Source organism: Rhinolophus hipposideros, assembly GCF_964194185.1.
Source record: "Rhinolophus hipposideros genome assembly, chromosome: 1".
NCBI classification, from domain to species: Eukaryota; Metazoa; Chordata; class Mammalia; order Chiroptera; family Rhinolophidae; genus Rhinolophus; species Rhinolophus hipposideros.
In genome coordinates, this window is record NC_138047.1 from 69,347,803 (window position 1) to 69,366,245 (window position 18,443).

The 18,443-nt window shown below is 32.8% G+C and overlaps 1 protein-coding gene across 2 annotated transcripts in view; it reads left to right on the forward strand.

The window, feature by feature from the left end:
- Window positions 1–18,443, forward strand: part of GRID2 (glutamate ionotropic receptor delta type subunit 2) — a 1,327,346-nt gene that overhangs the window by 1,178,830 nt on the left and 130,073 nt on the right. For both annotated transcript variants that reach the window (XM_081037560.1, XM_081037561.1), the window contains one exon: window positions 7,371–7,537. In XM_081037560.1, coding sequence (XP_080893686.1) covers window positions 7,371–7,537 — 167 coding nt within the window. The remainder of the gene's footprint in view (window positions 1–7,370; window positions 7,538–18,443) is intronic.

Genomic DNA, 18,443 nt, shown 5'->3' on the forward strand with positions numbered 1-18,443 from the left:
AAACCACTTTAACACTTCAAGCTTCTTTTATAGTACTTTGTGTTATAGCCATTAGTGCTTGACTTATCTCTACTACTGAATTGTAAGCAGTTTGAGAGCTGGAGCCCAAGTTTTACTCACCTCAGGATCTTAAAATTAACGCGCAATGATTTGTTAGTAAAATGGAATTCGAAGAAAGATTACCATGGAAATATTGTAGAAATGGAGCAAGACCTTAGCTCCTAGCATTCTGTCAGCAGTAGGAATTCAGCACAGGCTGTTGGCATCTCGGCACTCTTATGAGGACACAGGTGTTTAGCATCGGTAACAAACGGGGCCCATCAATCACCACAGCAGTCTTGTCTCTCTCCTCTGGGGACCAGAGATTGATAATATTGGAAGTAGATGTCACTTTGGATTATTTTCCCTTCCTCCCAAATGGGGACTGAAATGGAGCTCCTGGATGCACTTTTGCCCTCTGTTTAATCTGGTATGAAACACTCTGTTGACATGGAATCCACTGATAAATAAATCAATAGCCTACACATTCAGCTGCTTATCCAAACATGACCTCAAGAACAAAGAATAGTTGAAAATTTTAAAGTAATATTCATCACCTAGTTAGATGGGTTAAGAACGTTGTACGCCAAACCTTCAATTATTATTCTGTGGAAAAGTGACTTTAGGTTTTGTTGATGAGCATTCTCTAGATAGCTTTAATTTAATGTGAAAAAAAAAACCATCCAAAGAACAGTGATTGTATGTTTCAGTAGATGAAAAAGGCCATGGATATTTTTAAAGCTAAAATAGTTTGGATTACTGTGCAACATTTTATTGGCATTGCTACAGGCTATAATCATACGGTTTTAATGGTTCTCTTTTTAAAAATGCATTTACAATGCTTTGTAACATTAGAATAACTAGAAACATGTATATAATGGCAATGATAATGTTAACATCCATTTAAATGGAGCTCTACAGTTCAAAAACAGTAGCAACTGTACTAGAATACTTTTTTAACAGCAAAGCAATATGTCCCCAATGGGGGGAGGTCCCTTGAGGGCAAAGGGGCTCCAGGAGGGCAGAGTGGCTGTTTGAAACAGAAGAGAATAGCAAAGATCAAAGTAGGTTGTTACAGAAGGCTTCAAGGTCACTGCTATCTCTCTATTACTGTAGGTTTAGACCCAGCAAGCTACAAACAGATATGAAAGTTGGTGATCAAGGGTATCAGATGTTGCCACCACAAAATATGCCCCTTTGGCATACTGGTTATTTTAAGCTGTAAGGCACTTGAAACACAGCAAATGCAGGAGAGTTGGTCTCTAAACTCCCCTTATTTACCCAAAGATAAAAGTAACTCAGTTGTCTTAAATTCCTCACCAGGAGTTTCATCAATCAGGAAATGACTCTCCTCACAGAAGAGACAGGAAGTCAACACCACACCCAAACTTGATCACAAACTATCACACCACCTGTCTGTTCTTCTAATGGCCATTCAACTTTCCCTAAAATCATTCTCTCTGTCCTAAGAAGCCTGCACCCTCCCTTTCCCCCTCCCTATTTAGATGGTATTTAAGCCTGAATTCTAAGCCACCTCTTGGAGTTAATTATTTTTACCTGTGTATCTTCCATGTAAACAGGGTTGATAAACTTCTGTGCATTTTTCTTGTTAATCTGTCTTTTTCTTTTTTTACATGACTCTTACTAAGATCTCAGAAGGGTAGAGCAAAAATTATCTTTTCTCCACTACAGTGAATACTACAAAAGATCAGAAACACGGAGGAAGGACTGTGGTTCCTCCCTATTTCAGGGATAACTCTGTGGGTATGAGGAATCAACATAGAGGAAACCTACCATGTGTTTTTCCCTCTCCCACACCAACACTCCAAGAATCTGTCAGTATTCTATAATTACATCAAGTCTCATACGTAAATTTTTTCCTGGTTACATTACTCATTTTTTGTCAAAAATTTTATTCAAAAATAGGTGTACAGTATCTGTCAAGATTGTCAACTTTCCTGGTAATTCGGAAGGTACTGGTCTTAGCAGCACATTTGGAGAATCACTGATCTGTCGTGCCTAACATAGTACCTAGTGTACCGTTGATACTCCAGGAGTGGTTGCATGGAATGATTTCTTCAGAGAAACAACTTTTATCTATTTCGATATCTCATACTTTGGTCGGGATTCACCCCCCAAAAAGAGGTGCTAAGTAGCCAATGAGCACAGTAAACTAGTCTGAAGGCTTTAGTACATATTTCTTGAAAAACTTTTCATTGAGTATCTGATGTTGGCCTGGTCTAAGCAAATATAAGTATTTATTTAAAAGGCAGTAGTTAAATATATCAAGTATTTATATTTTCTTCCTTTACTTTTATGGTTAAATATCCTGCTTTTTAAAAAAGTATCATAAAATATAGTTTTACATGTTTTTCTAGTTTTGTAGGGTTTTTTAAACTTGAGTTCTTTTGTAATTATAATGAATTTATTACATTACAGGAATTTACTTTGTATATGGTGTGACAGTGCTGTAATTCTTATTTCTTTTTTAAATATTCTCCTGCCTCACTCTCATTTTTAAATGTTTTATATTTGCCGTATGATTTGAATCATGGTCTTTGTAATACAGTCTACATGTGGTATATATATCTATATATATATATCTATATATATAGATATATATACACAATTTTATCAGGTTTGTAGGCTTGTGTATTCCACAGATTTTCTATTCATAGACAAGTTCCATGCTATTTTATTTTTAAGCTTTATAATAGTTTCACTGCTTGATATTCTGATTCTCCAATCTTTTTTTTATTTTCAAAATTACTATCCTCATATTTTCTTCCAATGAAATATGCAAACATTTTAATAAATTCTAAAATAGTCATTGGACATTTCATTTAGATTTCATTAAGTATCAAATAACCTAAGGAAAACTGACATTTCTTTTGCAATTGTACGTTGATTCTTTTAGGAATATGTTATATCTTATCTAAAAATAAGTTCAAGTCTTCTTTAGTAGAGTACTGAAGTTTTCTTTATATTCAGTGTAAATGAATATTTATACTCAAGTTATATATTATCTCATTGATGTATTAAAAAAAAGCAACTGATCAGTATATCTATTTATATAGATATATTTGTTGAAATCTTTATTTTTATTAAATATTTCTTCAGTTGACTCTTGTGATTTTCATATGTATGTCATCAAATAATAATTTTCTCCTAATAGTTTGAAATCAGGAGTTTGTTTCCTGCCATGTTGTACAGGCTGAAATGATCACAATTGTGTTATTTTGAGAGTAATAGTAGGCATCATTTTCTTAGAGTTTTAGCTTCCATTTGGTTTGCTTCTTGTTTGAGGCAGTTATTCTATACCTCATTAAAGAAGAATTTCTTTATTTCTACTTTACTAGGTGGGTGGATAGATAATGGCTTTCAATTTTGTCAAAAGTCTTTTTGGTGTCTGTTGAAAGACCATTTAAAAAGTTTATAAAGCTTCATTTATAACATATGTTATCCCAGTAACCATCCTGATACTGAACCAGTGTTGCTTGTCCCTGTTTAATAATGTTACATTATTCTTTTTAATATACTATTGAAATCTGTTGCCTTTTGGGAGAACAAGACTCTGAGTTTTTGGATGTTTCTCATATTTTACTATCAAGGTTATTTTAGCTCTTTCTCTATGCTACAGAAGTTTCTATTTTTTTGTGTGAGAAAATCTGGTAATTTCTCTTTTCCCAGGAAATTGTCAAAGTTATTGATATTTTAATTTTATTCCTATAGAATCATATATAATCTTTTTTCAACCCATTTCTCAATATTTTATTTCATTTCCAGTCTATCTGTGCCTTTTTAGCTTTATTTAGGTAAATTGCCAAAAAAAGGATACATATGAGGTGTCAAACTTGATGTTTTCATATATACCTACATTATGAAATGATCATCACAGTGCAACTAATTATAATACCTATCATCTCACATACTTACCTTTCTTGGTCATGAGACCACTTAAGATCTATCGTCTTAGCAAATTTCAAGTATTCAATACAGTTTTGTTAAATATACTCACCATGCTGTATACTAAATCTTCAGAATTTATTCATCTTGTCTAACTGAAACTTTGTATCTTTTGATCAACATCTCTCCATTCTCCCAACACTCCCCTCTCCCCCCAATACTACCATTCTACTCTGTGCTTCTATGAGTTCAACTATTTTGGATTCCACATATAAGTGAAATCAGATAATGTAGTATTTGTCTTTCTGTGTTTAGCTTATTTCAAGTAACATAATGCCCTCCATCTTCGTTCATGTCATTGCATATGGCAGAATTTCCTTCTTTTGTAAGGATGAATTATATTCCATTGTATGTATTCTTTATTCTTTCATCCATTGATGGACATTTAGGTTATTGCCATATCTTGTCTGTTACGAATAATGCTGTGATGAACAAAGGGGTGCAGATATTTCTTTGAGATACTGATTTCATTTCCTCTGAATATATACCCAGAATTGGGATTTTTGTATCTTGTGGTAGTTCTATTTTTAATTTTTTGAAGAACCACCAAATAGCTACCCCAGTTTAAATTCCCACCAATAGTATACAAGAGTTCCCTTTTCTCCACATCCTCGCCAACACATATCTTACGTCTTTTTTATTATAGCTATTCTGACAGATGTGAGATGATATCTCATTATAGTTTTGACTTGCATTTCCTTGATGATTAGTGATGTTGAGCATCTTTTCATACATCTCTTGACCTTTCGTATGTCCTCTTTGAGTAATATCCTTTTCCCATTTTTAGTCAGCTGATTTATCATTATTATTATTATTATTATTATTATTGCTATTGAGTTATGGGAGTTCCGTATTTTGGGGCGGGGGATATTAACTCCTTATCAGATATATGGATTGCAATTTTTTTCTCCATTAGATAGCTTGCCTTTTTACTCTATTAATCATTTCATTTGCTATATGGAAGATTTTTAACTTTAAAATGTTTTAAGCTCTTTTCTACATGTATGATCATGTCATATGCAATCTCATTTGTTTGTTTTTGCTTTTGTTGTCTAGGCTTTTGGTCATGTCATATTCAAAAATCATTTCCCAAACCAATGTCAAGACACTTATCCTGTGTTGTCTTCTAAGTATTATGGTTTCAAGTTTTATGTTTAAGTCTTTAACCCATTTTGAGTTGATTTGTATATATGATGTGAAAAGGGAGTCAATTTCATTTTTCTGATATGGGTATCCAGTTTTCCCAGCACCGTTTATTGAAGAAGCTATCCTTTCCCCATTGTGTGTTCTTGACACCCTTGTAGAAGACCAGCTGAACACAAAAATGTGGATTTATTTCTCAGATCTCTATTCTGGTCCATTGATCTCTATGTCTGTTTTTATGGCAGTACCATACTGTTTTGATTACTGCAGTTTTTTAGCATGATGCCTCGAACTTCTGTTTTTTTGTTCAGGATTGTTTTGGGTATTTAGGGTCTTTTGTGGTTACCTGTGAATTTTAAGATTTTTTTTTTCTACTTCTGTAAGGGCATTGGAATTTTGATAGGGATGGCATTAAATCTGTAGATTACTTGGGGTAGGATGAACATTTTAACAATATTAATTATTCCAAGCAGTGATCATAAGATACCTTTCAATTTACCTGTCTTTAATTTCTTTCATCACCATTTTGTAATTTTCAGGGTACAAATCTTTCACGTCTTGTTTTAGTTTCTTCCTGAGTATTTTGTTCTTTTTGTGGCTTTTTTAAATGGGATTTTTAAAAATTTCTTTTCCATGTAGTTCATTGTTTATATACTGAAATGTTATGGAGTTTTCAATGTTGACATTGTATCATGCAACTTAACTGATTTTTTTTTTGTTCTAACAGTTTGTTGTTGTTGTTGTTGTTATTGTTATTATTTAGTGTTTAGCATCTTCTACATGTCTCATCATGTCATCTGCAAATAGATAATTCTACTTCTTCCTTTTTGATTTGGGTCCTTTTTTTTCTTTTTTCTTTTTCTTTTTCTTGTCTAATTGCTCTGTCTAGTATTTCCAAGTCTAATTTGAATAGAAGCAATGACTAGGGCATTCTTGACTTGTAACTTTACAGACCTGGAGCCAAGTCCACAGGGAGATAGGACTGCTTCTGAGACTGCAACCAGGACCACAACTGGCTGGCCAGCCACTAGGGTATGGGCCTGCTTTCTCAAAGAATCATTCCTCAGTTTTGGACTCCACCAATGTTTCACAAGCTGGATCCCAAGGTTCCCACAGGGCACTTTTGTTCATGGATGGTTGCCAAGTTGTTGTCTCTGTGGGGTAACAAAGGCTAGGGACCTCCTAATCCACTATCTTGCTGAAATCACTTCAATTATCTGTATTTGTATTTATTTTTCTTTTTTCCTCACCAGACTTACCAGGAAATTATGTTTCTCTTCAATAAACAAACAAACAGAATATTTGATATAATTATTCTGTTTATTTAATGAATTTATTAAGTTTTATATTTATATAGAACAATTTTCTAAATTAACTTTAGTAAGAGTGCTTTTTATTTTTGATAAATTTGTGACTTAGGACATGAGTGATTACTGAGAGAAAAGTAGATAATCACTAAAAGATATTATAAAGTTGTGTTTCCTAAATGATGACAGAGAGAATTGTATAATTATTTTTTTCCTCATTACAAAATCCACCAAGGGGGTTTCTTCTAAGTCCAGCTGCAAGATTACTATAGGCCACACTTCGCAACAGATTAAATCAGAACATAGACAGGAAATATATCTTGCCAGAAGGGCAGTGTTGATTATTTCTCTTTAATGTGAGTTGTATGTGAAGCATTCATTTAGAATACAGGTTAATTGAAAAGAGATGATACCCATATTGGGTAGGAGCAAAAGCCTACCTGGCTTAGAAGCCTAATATTCCAAAGGAGCCAGTATCTATTATAACAACTCCAAAAGCCTAACTTCCAGGGTCACCAAAGAAACAGGCCCAATTACAAGAATTGCTGCACTCAGAGCAGCTCAAAGACATGGCTTCCTTTCATGCATTTATTGTTCTCCCACTCCAGGTAACATTTACAACACAGGGGTTAGTTTACTAAAAGCACTGTTGCCTAGAAACATAGCTAACATTCTAACATTCTAACTTCATCATTTTTCCAGGAGAACAGAACTATAAATTAACCAAAAGCCAAATTCTTATTCAGAATAGGTGTTTAGAAATATAGATCCTTTTTTTTTTCACAATTAAATATACATCAATGTAATTTTTTTATCCTGTCCATATAACTTAAAATTCCTATTTTCTTACCTTAAATTTCAATTTATTTTAACCATAAATTCTATTTTCTTATTTTGTTCTCCATATTTTCACAGGTGAAATATGGAAATTATGCTTTTGTATGGGATGCAGCTGTATTGGAATATGTGGCTATCAATGACCCAGATTGTTCCTTTTACACCATTGGGAATACCATTGCTGATCGGGGATATGGAATTGCATTGCAACATGGCAGTCCTTACCGGGACGTATTTTCACAAAGGTAAGATTTGTGTGTGGTCCAAATAAGGAGAAAGGAAACAGAAAAAAAATATGTTTAGTTACCCTATGTAGTTTATTGCATTTTGTTTCTTTTGTTTGGAGAAACATAATAAACAACAGCAGAAAAAGGTAATTATAAGTGGTTGTTCAATAAAACATTCATTTTCCAAAGCATGCACTGAAGTATTATTTTTCCCTTAAAAAGGGAAAAATTATTGCTGCATGTAACTGGTTTTACTCTCAAAAAATTGATACACAAATGAAAGTAGTGCATTGATAATTTCTTTAGAACTTAATTGAGCAATTTAGTTTCTTAATTTTTAGAGACAAAATGTCATAGAGTTAGCAGACTTAATTCCAAGAATACCATAGAATAACATAAACTTCTAAACCAAGTTAAAGTTCTGACGTACTGAAACTCATAATAATAGGGATGTTTTTAATCTGAATTTTTCAAAGGAAAAAGGTAAGAATATTACAGTCCATTATTTGGTGTCAAAATATATATAGGACATCGTCATGGAATTAAGGAGATGGTTTGTGAAGAAATTATACCCATCCTCAAATCAGAATTTTCTATCAAAACTTGTTTAGGAAAGAATATTTTGAATTGTATATTTTATATTAATAATCTATATGAAAGACTTTGGCCTGAAAGGAATCCATGAGATCACTGCATTCCATTCTATCTGCTACCAAATGAGCTTGGACATAACAGAGAGTAATATCTTCCAGGTAATATTCCATTTGACACTGATAGTACATTTTGTTTATTTTCTGGCATTCTTCTGTTTTCTAAAAGCTAATGCCAGACCAAGAGGGCAGTGCAAAGTAGGGCTAAGGACCCAAATTTTAAGCCGTTTGAGTGTAGTCCTCCAAATTCTAGGATAACAAAAAGCTGGGTATTTTGTGTTTGAAAAACAAACAAATGAAAAAATCAGTACTCCAGAATTTATGTCATAACTCTTCCATTAGCTAAACAAAAATCTAGGCCTCTCTCCTTATCTGCAAAAGGGGCAGGTAGATGAACTCCAAGGTTCTAAGTTCCTGTATCAGTCAGTTTTTCTCTGTAATAAACAACCCCAAAGTATTGGTGACTTTAAAGAAATTATTTCTCAATCAGGAAACGTAAAGGCTGTGATTTGGCACATTCTATTGTAAGTTGTGGGTCACCTACAGGTCTTCTCTAGGCAGCTTCTCATTCCAGGGTCCAGGCTGGAGAAGCAGCCCTGTATCTGGGACAAGTTGTTTTCATTGCAAAGAGCAGTTGCAAAACAGGGCTGGCAGAAACCTGCGGTCCTTCTTGCACTTCTTGTGTGGATGTGACATATGTCACACCTGACCACAGACTACTAACTAAAAAGAGTATCATGGCCAAGCCCAGACTCAATGGGGTGGATAAGTATACTCCACATAAAGGGAAGAAGGGATAAATAATTATGAACAATAATATAATTTACCAGTGGTCCCTCTGGCTCTTAAAAATTCTAAGTATAAGACAAAAATGAAATATGCATAAATTGGGACGTAAAATATTAAGATATAAGTGATGATTAATCAATTGAAACATATTCATTGATGAGTAGATTCTAAAGGTAACAAACTAGAAAATCAATTATGACATTGGGAATCTACCTGTAATGCACTTGCAGTCTAGACCCATGCACATGAAACAGTGAGCAATACAGACATTTTTATAAATGTGTGCTGACATATATATATATACACAGTATCAGTATTGCTTATTTGCATTGTGTTAAATTCTGTAGTTTAGATATTGAAAGATTTGTATACCGTACAGAATCTAGTTAATCAAAAGGAATGTGAATGAAAGCTCTCCAGAGGAAATGAACCTTGAACTTGACCTTGAAGGGTTAGTAGGGAATAATTAGGCTAAAAGGAAAAATAGATAATTGCTGAAGAAATAATGAAAACAACAGAATAGAAATAGGAGAGAGCAGAATATGTTGGGGAACTATAGGATATCAAGTTAATCTGGAAAGAAATTTGAAGTTTAGAATTCATATTGTACGTCACAAACAGCTACAACAGCCAACTTATTGTCTCTTCTGGAATTCAGGAGTAAATTGATGAAGAAAGTATTTTAAAAATAGTTAATCAATTTTGATAAGAAGGATGGATTCAGATTGGCAAAGACTAGAAGAAACCCAGTTGCATAAAATAATGAAGGGCTGGGGGGGGGCGGGGGAGATGGCCGGTAAGCTCAGCTGGTTAGAGTATGGTATTAATAACACCAAGGTTGCCCATTCAATCCCTGCATGGACCACTGTGAGCTGCGCCCTCCTTAAAATAAAATTTTAAAAAAGAAAATAAATAATGAAGGCCTGGTATAGAACTGGGCAAGGGAAAATGAAAAGGAAGGAACAAATAGAAAGGATGCTTGCTTCTAAGCAAAGGAGCATACCACTGTTTATATGAATTTAGAACTGAGGATGGAAAGCATAATAGTATGAAAGGAGTTACCAGGGTTTTATAGTGAAAAACTACAAAAAAGTTTAATGGTTCTTAACATGAACAAGGTAGTCGAGAACATGATTATTTATTCCTTAATTGTGGTTTATGGCATTTTCTTTACTACAGATGTATTTTGTTTCTAGACTTGATTTCTGGGTCTTTTATACATAAAATTAAGCCAATAAATTTAATCCACAAACATAATAGCAATTAAAGAAATATTTAATAAACCACATCAAGTGTTCCATTTCTCATTATCCCTGTGGTGCTCTACCTAACAGAAATTGTTATTCTGAGGAAATGTACTCCAGGGAACTGCTGAAACATAATATTAATCATCAAACATTATTTTTCCTTTGTTTGATTTGCGTTATGGATGTTGACAACTTAAATTGTCCCGTTCTGTGGTGTTCCTTAATAATGACACTCTACATCCTGGTTCCCTGTGCGTCTGGAAGAAGAGAGAGCCAAGAAAGAAACATGATCTGATATTTGTCCATGTGCCAACTCATCCCTTTATACGCACATGCTACCTTTATCGCCCAAACTCTCTTCCTGAATCCAGAAAATATCTGCATTCATTCCCTTTTGCAATAGCCATTAGAAAAAAAGAGATCTCTTTTTTAGTAACTGATTTAAAATATTATAAAGACCATCAAATTTAACCATTGTAGTACACTTTAGAAATTATCATAAACAGCCTTGATGCATCAACTTATACTGGGCCATTAATTAAACTAGACCACTGATAGCTGTTGTGACTATTTTTAATGAAAATGACAGTATTCGGGGTAATTTTTAAAAGTAAATATTAATTATTTCTCGGATAACTATTGCCTATACCACAACTTATAAGGTATCAATGTACTTTAATATTACTAAATATTAATATCTAAAATAAATAATATATACTGATATAGTAACTATATTTATTATCTCTTCTCTGCTCAGTACCTTATATACTTATATATTTTAATGATACTTCAAAATAATTATATGAAATTTTGTACATTTGTTTCTTACATACTTGCACATTAGTGCACAACTACTAAACCAGTATATACACTGAGTGGATGGACCTTTGCTTTGGCAAGCATCAGGTTAAGTATCAGAGACATGAGCTGTAGTGCTACACTCACTTATACACTTCTGTGTGAGTGGACACACACAGGAATGACTTTTAGGTACCTGTAAGTGCTATAATATATATAACCATAGATTTTGATAGAAGAGATTTGTTTCATTGGTCTATACAGATACTAGATAACTTGGCAGCAGAAGTTAAAGTATTTATATACTTTGTTAGATGGGTCAGAGTACTAGTGTGGTGGGTAATGTTTGCAATTCTCTGACACTATTTGTTCATCAAATGTTTTCTTAGTTAAGTTTTCTTTTATGGTAGATATACAATATTATATTAGTTTCAGATGTACAGCATAGTAATTAGACATTTGTATACCTTATGAAGTTGTCATCCCAATAAGTCTAGTACCGATCCGGCACCATACATAGTTATTGCAATAGTATTGACTACACTCCCTATGGTGTACTTTACACCTCTGTGACTATTTTTATAACTGGCAGTTTATACTTTTTAATCCCTTTCAGCTTTTTCACACATCCCTCAAGCCCCCTCCCATCTGACAATAATGAGTTTGTTCTTTGTACCTGAGTTTGTTGCTGTTTTGTTTGTTCATTTCCTTTGTTTTTAGATTTCACATATAAGTGAAATCATACGGTATTTGTCATTCTTTGCCTGACTTATTTTACTTAGCATAATACCCTGTAGGTACATCCATGTTGTTGCAAATGGCAAGATTTTATTCCTTTTTATGACTGAATAGTAATATTCCATTTTATGTGTCTACCACATCTTCTTTATTCATTCGTCTGTTGATGGGTACACAGTGTACTTCCATACCTTGGCTATTGTAAATAATGTTGTAATGAGCATAAGATGCATATATATCTTTTGGAATTAGTATTTTAGATTTCTTCAGATAAATATCCAGAAGTGTAATTGCTAGGTCATATGGTAGTTCTATTTTTTAATGTTTTGAGGAACCTCCATACTGTTTTCCATAGTAGCTGTACCAATCTGCATTCCCACCAACAGTGCATGAGGGTTCCCTTTTTCTCCACATCCTCACCAACACTTGTTGTTTGTTGATTAATTGATGATAAGCCATTCTGACAGGAGTGAAGTGATATTATGGTTTTGATTTTCATTTCCTTGAAGATTACTTATATGGAGTATCTTTTCATGTGTCTGTTGACCATCTGTATGTCTTCTTTGGAGAAATTTCTATCTATGTCTTCTCATTTTTTAATCACATTGTTTGGCTTTTTTTGAATATAGAGCTGTATGTGTTCTTTATATATTTTGGATGTTAATCCCTTACTAGATATATCATTTGCAAATACCTTCTCCCATTCAGTAGTTGGCAATTTTGTTTTGTTGATGATTTTCTTTGTGGTACAAAAGTTTTTTAGTTTGATATAGTCCCATTTGTTTATTTTTTGTTTTCTGTGTGTGTTTGCCTTAGGAGGCATATCACCCCAAAATATTGCTAAGACCAATTTCAAAGAATTTACTGTCTATGTTTTCTTCTAGAAGTTTCATAGTTTCAAGTTTTACATTTAAGTGTTTAAGATATTTTGAGGTTTTCTTTTTTTTATGGTATAAGAAAGTGGTCTAATTTCATACAGTTTTCCCAGCACTATTCATTAAGGAAACTGTCTTACCCCATTGTATATTCTTGCCTCCTTTGTCATACATAGATTAATTGATCATGTATGTATGGGTTTATTTCTGGGCTCTCTATTCTGTTCCATTGATCTATGTGACTGTTTTTATTTATGCCAGTATCATGTTTTGATTACTATGTTCTTGTAGTATAATTTGATATCAGGTAGCATGATACCTCCAACTTCGTCCTTCTTTGTCAATAGAAAGACTATTGCTTGTCTTTGATTATTTGGAATCTTTTGTGGTTCCATATAAATTTTAGGATCATTTGCTCTTGTTCTATAAAAAACACCATTGTTATTTTTTTCTCAGAGATTACACTGAATCTGTAGATTTCTTTGGGTACTAAGAATATTTTAACAATGCTTATTCTTCTTATCCATGAACATGATATATCCTTCCATTTATTTGTATCTTCTTCAGTTTCTTTCTTCAATGTCTTTTAGTTTTCCAAGTGCTATCTTTTTTTTCAGTTTATCAAATGTTTTGTGTAGCCCTTGTCTCATAATAGTTCTTAGTATAAAAAATCTATTTAGTCAAAAGTTGTTTCATTCCAGACATTTAAGAATAGAAGATTACTAAATTTCTTAGAGTAATGTTATTATTCTATTAGTAGAATTACCATCAGTGTTGATCTTAGAATCTTAATTATTCATAAGGCTAAAAAGATAAAATATATTTATTGAGCATTTAGTATGAGCTCACCTCTCTTCTCCAATTTTAGTGGGTGTCAAGAATAATTCATAGGTTTAATTTTATACTTCATGAGTAAAAGAGTTCCTTGTTGACTACTTCTATCTTTAAATTTTGAAATTGAACCACCTAGTGACACAAAAACAAGGACATATTTCAAACTTCACACAGAATGATTTTTGTTGGATTCATCATAGTGGCACAGATGCATAAACAACTTTTCAACCAATTCCCAGAATTTCAAGATTTTTAGAAAGGGAATGAACAGTATTTCCGTTTTTATCAGACATGGAACTAGTCCAAAGGGGTAAATTACTTGCTTAGAATCACAAAAAAAAGGCATAAAACTGGAAAAATTTCAGGATTTCTGATTCTACGTCATTTTCTGGTTATCATGTACCCTTTCTTTACCTTTCTTTTAAAAACATATAAGAATAATATCAAACATACTTCAGAATGCTTATTGTATGCTAAACTCCAAGTTCTTAACTGTGGTGAACTATGAGGTAAGTACTATTATTATCCACATTTTATAAATGCAGAAACTGAGACATAATAAGATAATTTGTCGAAATTCACAAAGTTATTTGAGCATAAGAGCTGAGATTCAAATCCACATAGTCTGGATCAAAAAAATTGACATACACGTTTAACAAGTTTTGTTTCAAAGGAATTGCCTCTATCTACTCGTATCTATCTATCTATCTATCTATCTATCTATCTATCATCTAAGTGGCAAGAAGAGAATTAGTCATAATCATTGATTTCTGATGTAATTTCATTATTGGTCCATAAATGGTTGTTTTTATTTGTTTAATTAATTTTAAACTCCTTGGATATAGTGTTTTTTTCCACTTGCGCTGTTAATCCTTGGAACATCTAGTGCTTTACTTTGTATTTTTATTTGCATTCAGAAAAAGAGTGTTAGATCTTTTGATCTCCCTGTGTCTTAATACTTCTTAACTATCCCTCTTGGGTCCTGCCTCATATTGGTAAGACCCTCAAGTTCAGGCATATGTCTGTACATCCCCAGTGTGTAACTTTATGCCAGCACACAGTAAGCATTCATAAATATTTAATGAATGAATGAAAGATCTACCTAACTTTTTGGTCAAAGAACACTCTATTTACTTATACTCAAATAAATTGAATACCTATCTTTGTGCTTGCTTAATATTTAAACCATCTTCGATTTTATCTTATCATAATTTTTTTCTTCCTCAATTTCTTCAATTTTTCATACTTCAATGAGTGGAAAAAAAACCTGAGAAGAAAAGAAAACAAATGGAGCACTTATCTACTTTTTTTTCAACTTCCTGCTGTAAGAACTTTTATGCTTTTATTATCACAAGGAAGGTAGAAAATATTCTTTTGACTTGAAGGCATAGAGCCATAATCCTTTTTCCCCAACCAGAATAAGGTACTTTCTAAGCATTTTTGTTCACGTTTCAGTAAGAGAAAAAAATCAACCTCCTCTGATTGCCCAGTTAGCAGCTTCAAAATCAGTCATCATCTGTCTTAAACTCTTCATTTGGCTGGCTAAAAGATTGTTTCATATAGATATGTGCTTATAACCAGAAGTTAAAGAAACAATTAATTGTTTTCTCATTAAACCTACAAAATTGATTTTATACCATCCCTCAGCTCTGAGAACAGGATGGCATTATCAAGACACATCATCAAGCAAACATTAAATGATAGACACTTATACATTAAACCAAATTGTATAGACAATAAATGCTGGGGGGGGGGAGAAAAAAAGAGGTATTAGTGAGGAGTAGAATTGAAAATATATTATTAGACATGAGCTATAAGGAGACTTCACGGATAAGCAGAATTTTTTTTTTTAAGCAGAATTTTAATATAGGCACAGGTAAAGGTAGAACACTCAAAAAAACATGAGGAAATCATAGAACACAATCATCATGTACTGAAAGGACAAAAAGAAGGAAACTTGACTGGAAAGAATGTTGGCAGGAGGATATAGGTAAAGAAGCTGAATTGAATGTGATGTGCCAGAAAATTGATCACTGCTATGCATTAAGTACCTACTATGCTAAACATTTAAATACTTTGTATAACGTTGACCGCAAATCTGTAAATTGAGCATTTATGAATTGAATTTTATAAATTTGAAAAAACTGAGACACAGAGTTAGGTATATTAGCAAAGCCACACACTACTGACAGTGGATCTAATACTCAAACCCTCAGTCAGGACCCAATACCAGCTTCATAGTCCTCTGAGGAGAAAAATATCTGGACAGAGTTGCATTTCAGGAATCCGAGATGTTGGGTTAGATGAAGAGATAGGTTAATAGAGGAAGGCCATTTACAAGTCTGTTGTAGTGTTCCAGCTATGAAATGGTGAGAGTATTCTCAATTAAAATGAGAGGAAAGATTAGAATAAAAGGTGCAGTGTGAAGAGGATTAAACAGGACTTGGTTAAAATCAAAGGAGTACATGTAATTCAGAAACCTAAAAGAGAAAAAATGTCAGATTCAAATGGCCATAAACAGTCCCCTCTTTGCTTCTCCTTCCAACTCTTTTATTTTTCCTTCTTGGTCATCTACTACAAGATTTACACCAGCTCAATTTTACCTCCAGGTAAAACCAACAGGAAAATAATTTCTAGGAAAGCAATGATTATTAAAAAATAACAGCAATATAATAATTCACTACCTGGTAGATATTTATTTCAAACAACCTTCCAGCTTACAGATTTTTGTTTTGTTCCGTAGTTGTTCAAATCATGTTCACATATCCCTAATAGTATTGTTCTCCTCTCTAACATGTCAGCTATGTTTTTAAATTATATTTTATATATACATGTATATATATATGTATATATATACACACACATATATATACACATATATATGTATATATATGTGTATATACGTATACACACACACACATATTTACATACACGTATGTAGATATATACACACACATATACACACACATCACTAAATCATTTTTATCACAGTCACATTTTCTGTTCTAGATCACAAAAATAAGATATTTTATATAGGCATGTTTATGTAAAGAACATATGTAAGAAAGGAAAATATTTGAGGAATCACAAAACAAAAGACAGAAAGAGGACATTGAAAGAGGACTTTCAAAGACAGATAACAGTAAAATAAAATAATATATAACTGGGCACATGTTTTTCCTTAAATAATAATATATATTTAACCTATAACGTATTAAAAGAAATTTCTTTTCTCATATAATATACATATATTAAATAATGATTAGTCTTTGGATACCATTGAAAGGAATGTATTATTTCTATTTTAGAGCAATCCCTTTTTAAAACACTTGTTTTAAATTTAGAATTTTGAATTTCAGGAACTTCAGTAAAAGAGAAAAATGAGGTTATTTTTTAGCCTTTTTTTTCTTTTTTGTGAATTCTCATGGAGCTATTTTTATCACTATTTTATCACTATTTTATCATGGAGCTATTTTATCCTGTGGTCTTTACCCATCACCCTGACTTCTGATTCTAGTGAAGAACTTAAATGATTTACATTTGTTTCAGTACTTGGTCTAAAAAAATGGGAGTAGAAGTACAGTTGGTGATATTTCTAGTATGTAAATATTTTAAAAATATTTATTACAATGGCACTATGATTTGAGAATAGTTTTATTGATCTTGCAGAGCAGTAGCTAAATTTCAAGACAACTACTAGCCTTTGCTCTCAGGAAGCATACAATATTTTCACTGCTGAATGTAAACACAGCCATCAGACAGTGCAATCCCATGGAGTAGATTTTGAAATGTTACAGGATTATATTTTCTTTGTACCTACATAGTACAGTATTTGGGGAATACTTAATCCAAGGTATAACAGTACGCTTCATAAACAAGTATCTTTATTAGACTTTTTTGAGGAAAGTACTGAGGTACCGGGAAAATAAATGACTAGTGTGAGACGCAAAGCAGTATTTCAACAGGATAATGAGCCTATGACGTTGGACCAGGCTGCTTTACAAGAAGCAAGACTGATCAGCCTATTTTAAAAATAAGACTTCTACTGTTTCTAGGTCTCAGTCAGTATTGTCACATTCAAAAAGCAGTTTTACAAAAAGCATAATTATTATAGTGGCATAAATTAGGTGGACTAAAGGCTAAGATTTTAACAAAACAGTTCAGAATTTAAAGCTATATCTTTGCACTGGAAAGTGCACACACATAATACACATGTGTGCAGATACACACTCACATGCACATGCACACTCCAGACTCTATTATAAGCCTCTCAAAAATACTTTCATTTCATTACACTCGCATCACATTTTTCCATTCCAAACACCCATTTTACTTACCAGACTTAACTCCAAGACATTTTTTGCAGTTAAAAAAATTCAATCTCTTTTTAAAGGGAACACTTGTCATTGAGGATAATCGAAGCAAGTGCTATTTTTATAGACCCTTCAATATTGTAAGCATGGTAACAACATGGTATACCACATGGGCTCTCACGATATCTACGCTGATAGAAGAAACAACCATAAATACAAGACATGAGTGAGACTTTGGCATGCATTTAGATGACTCCCTAATGTTACCAAGAGGGGGAGTTGGGGACCTGCCCAGAGTCTAACCTTTGGTCAGAACATGCCCTGGGCACCACGAGTCCGGGTTCCCAGTCCAGTGTTTCACAGTTACCCTTTTCTGCCAGTTCGTTTTGTTAACAAATCAGATCTTTTATTCCTAAAATTAGTAAAATAAATGTTTTCAGAAGCACGTTTATATTTTACATAAATGAGTCAGGAGTATTAATTAGTAAATATGTTTAACAGAGTCATAAACATGACTAGAACCTTCCTGTTTAAAAATTGTCATTACTTTATAGACATTCAGAAAAAAGTAGTACAAATGAGAGAGAGAGAGAGTGCTTTGAGTTGCATTAGCCCTAACTTACAGAGAAAATATACTAGAGCCTAAAATAATAATTAACATTCAGTGAAGACTTAACATG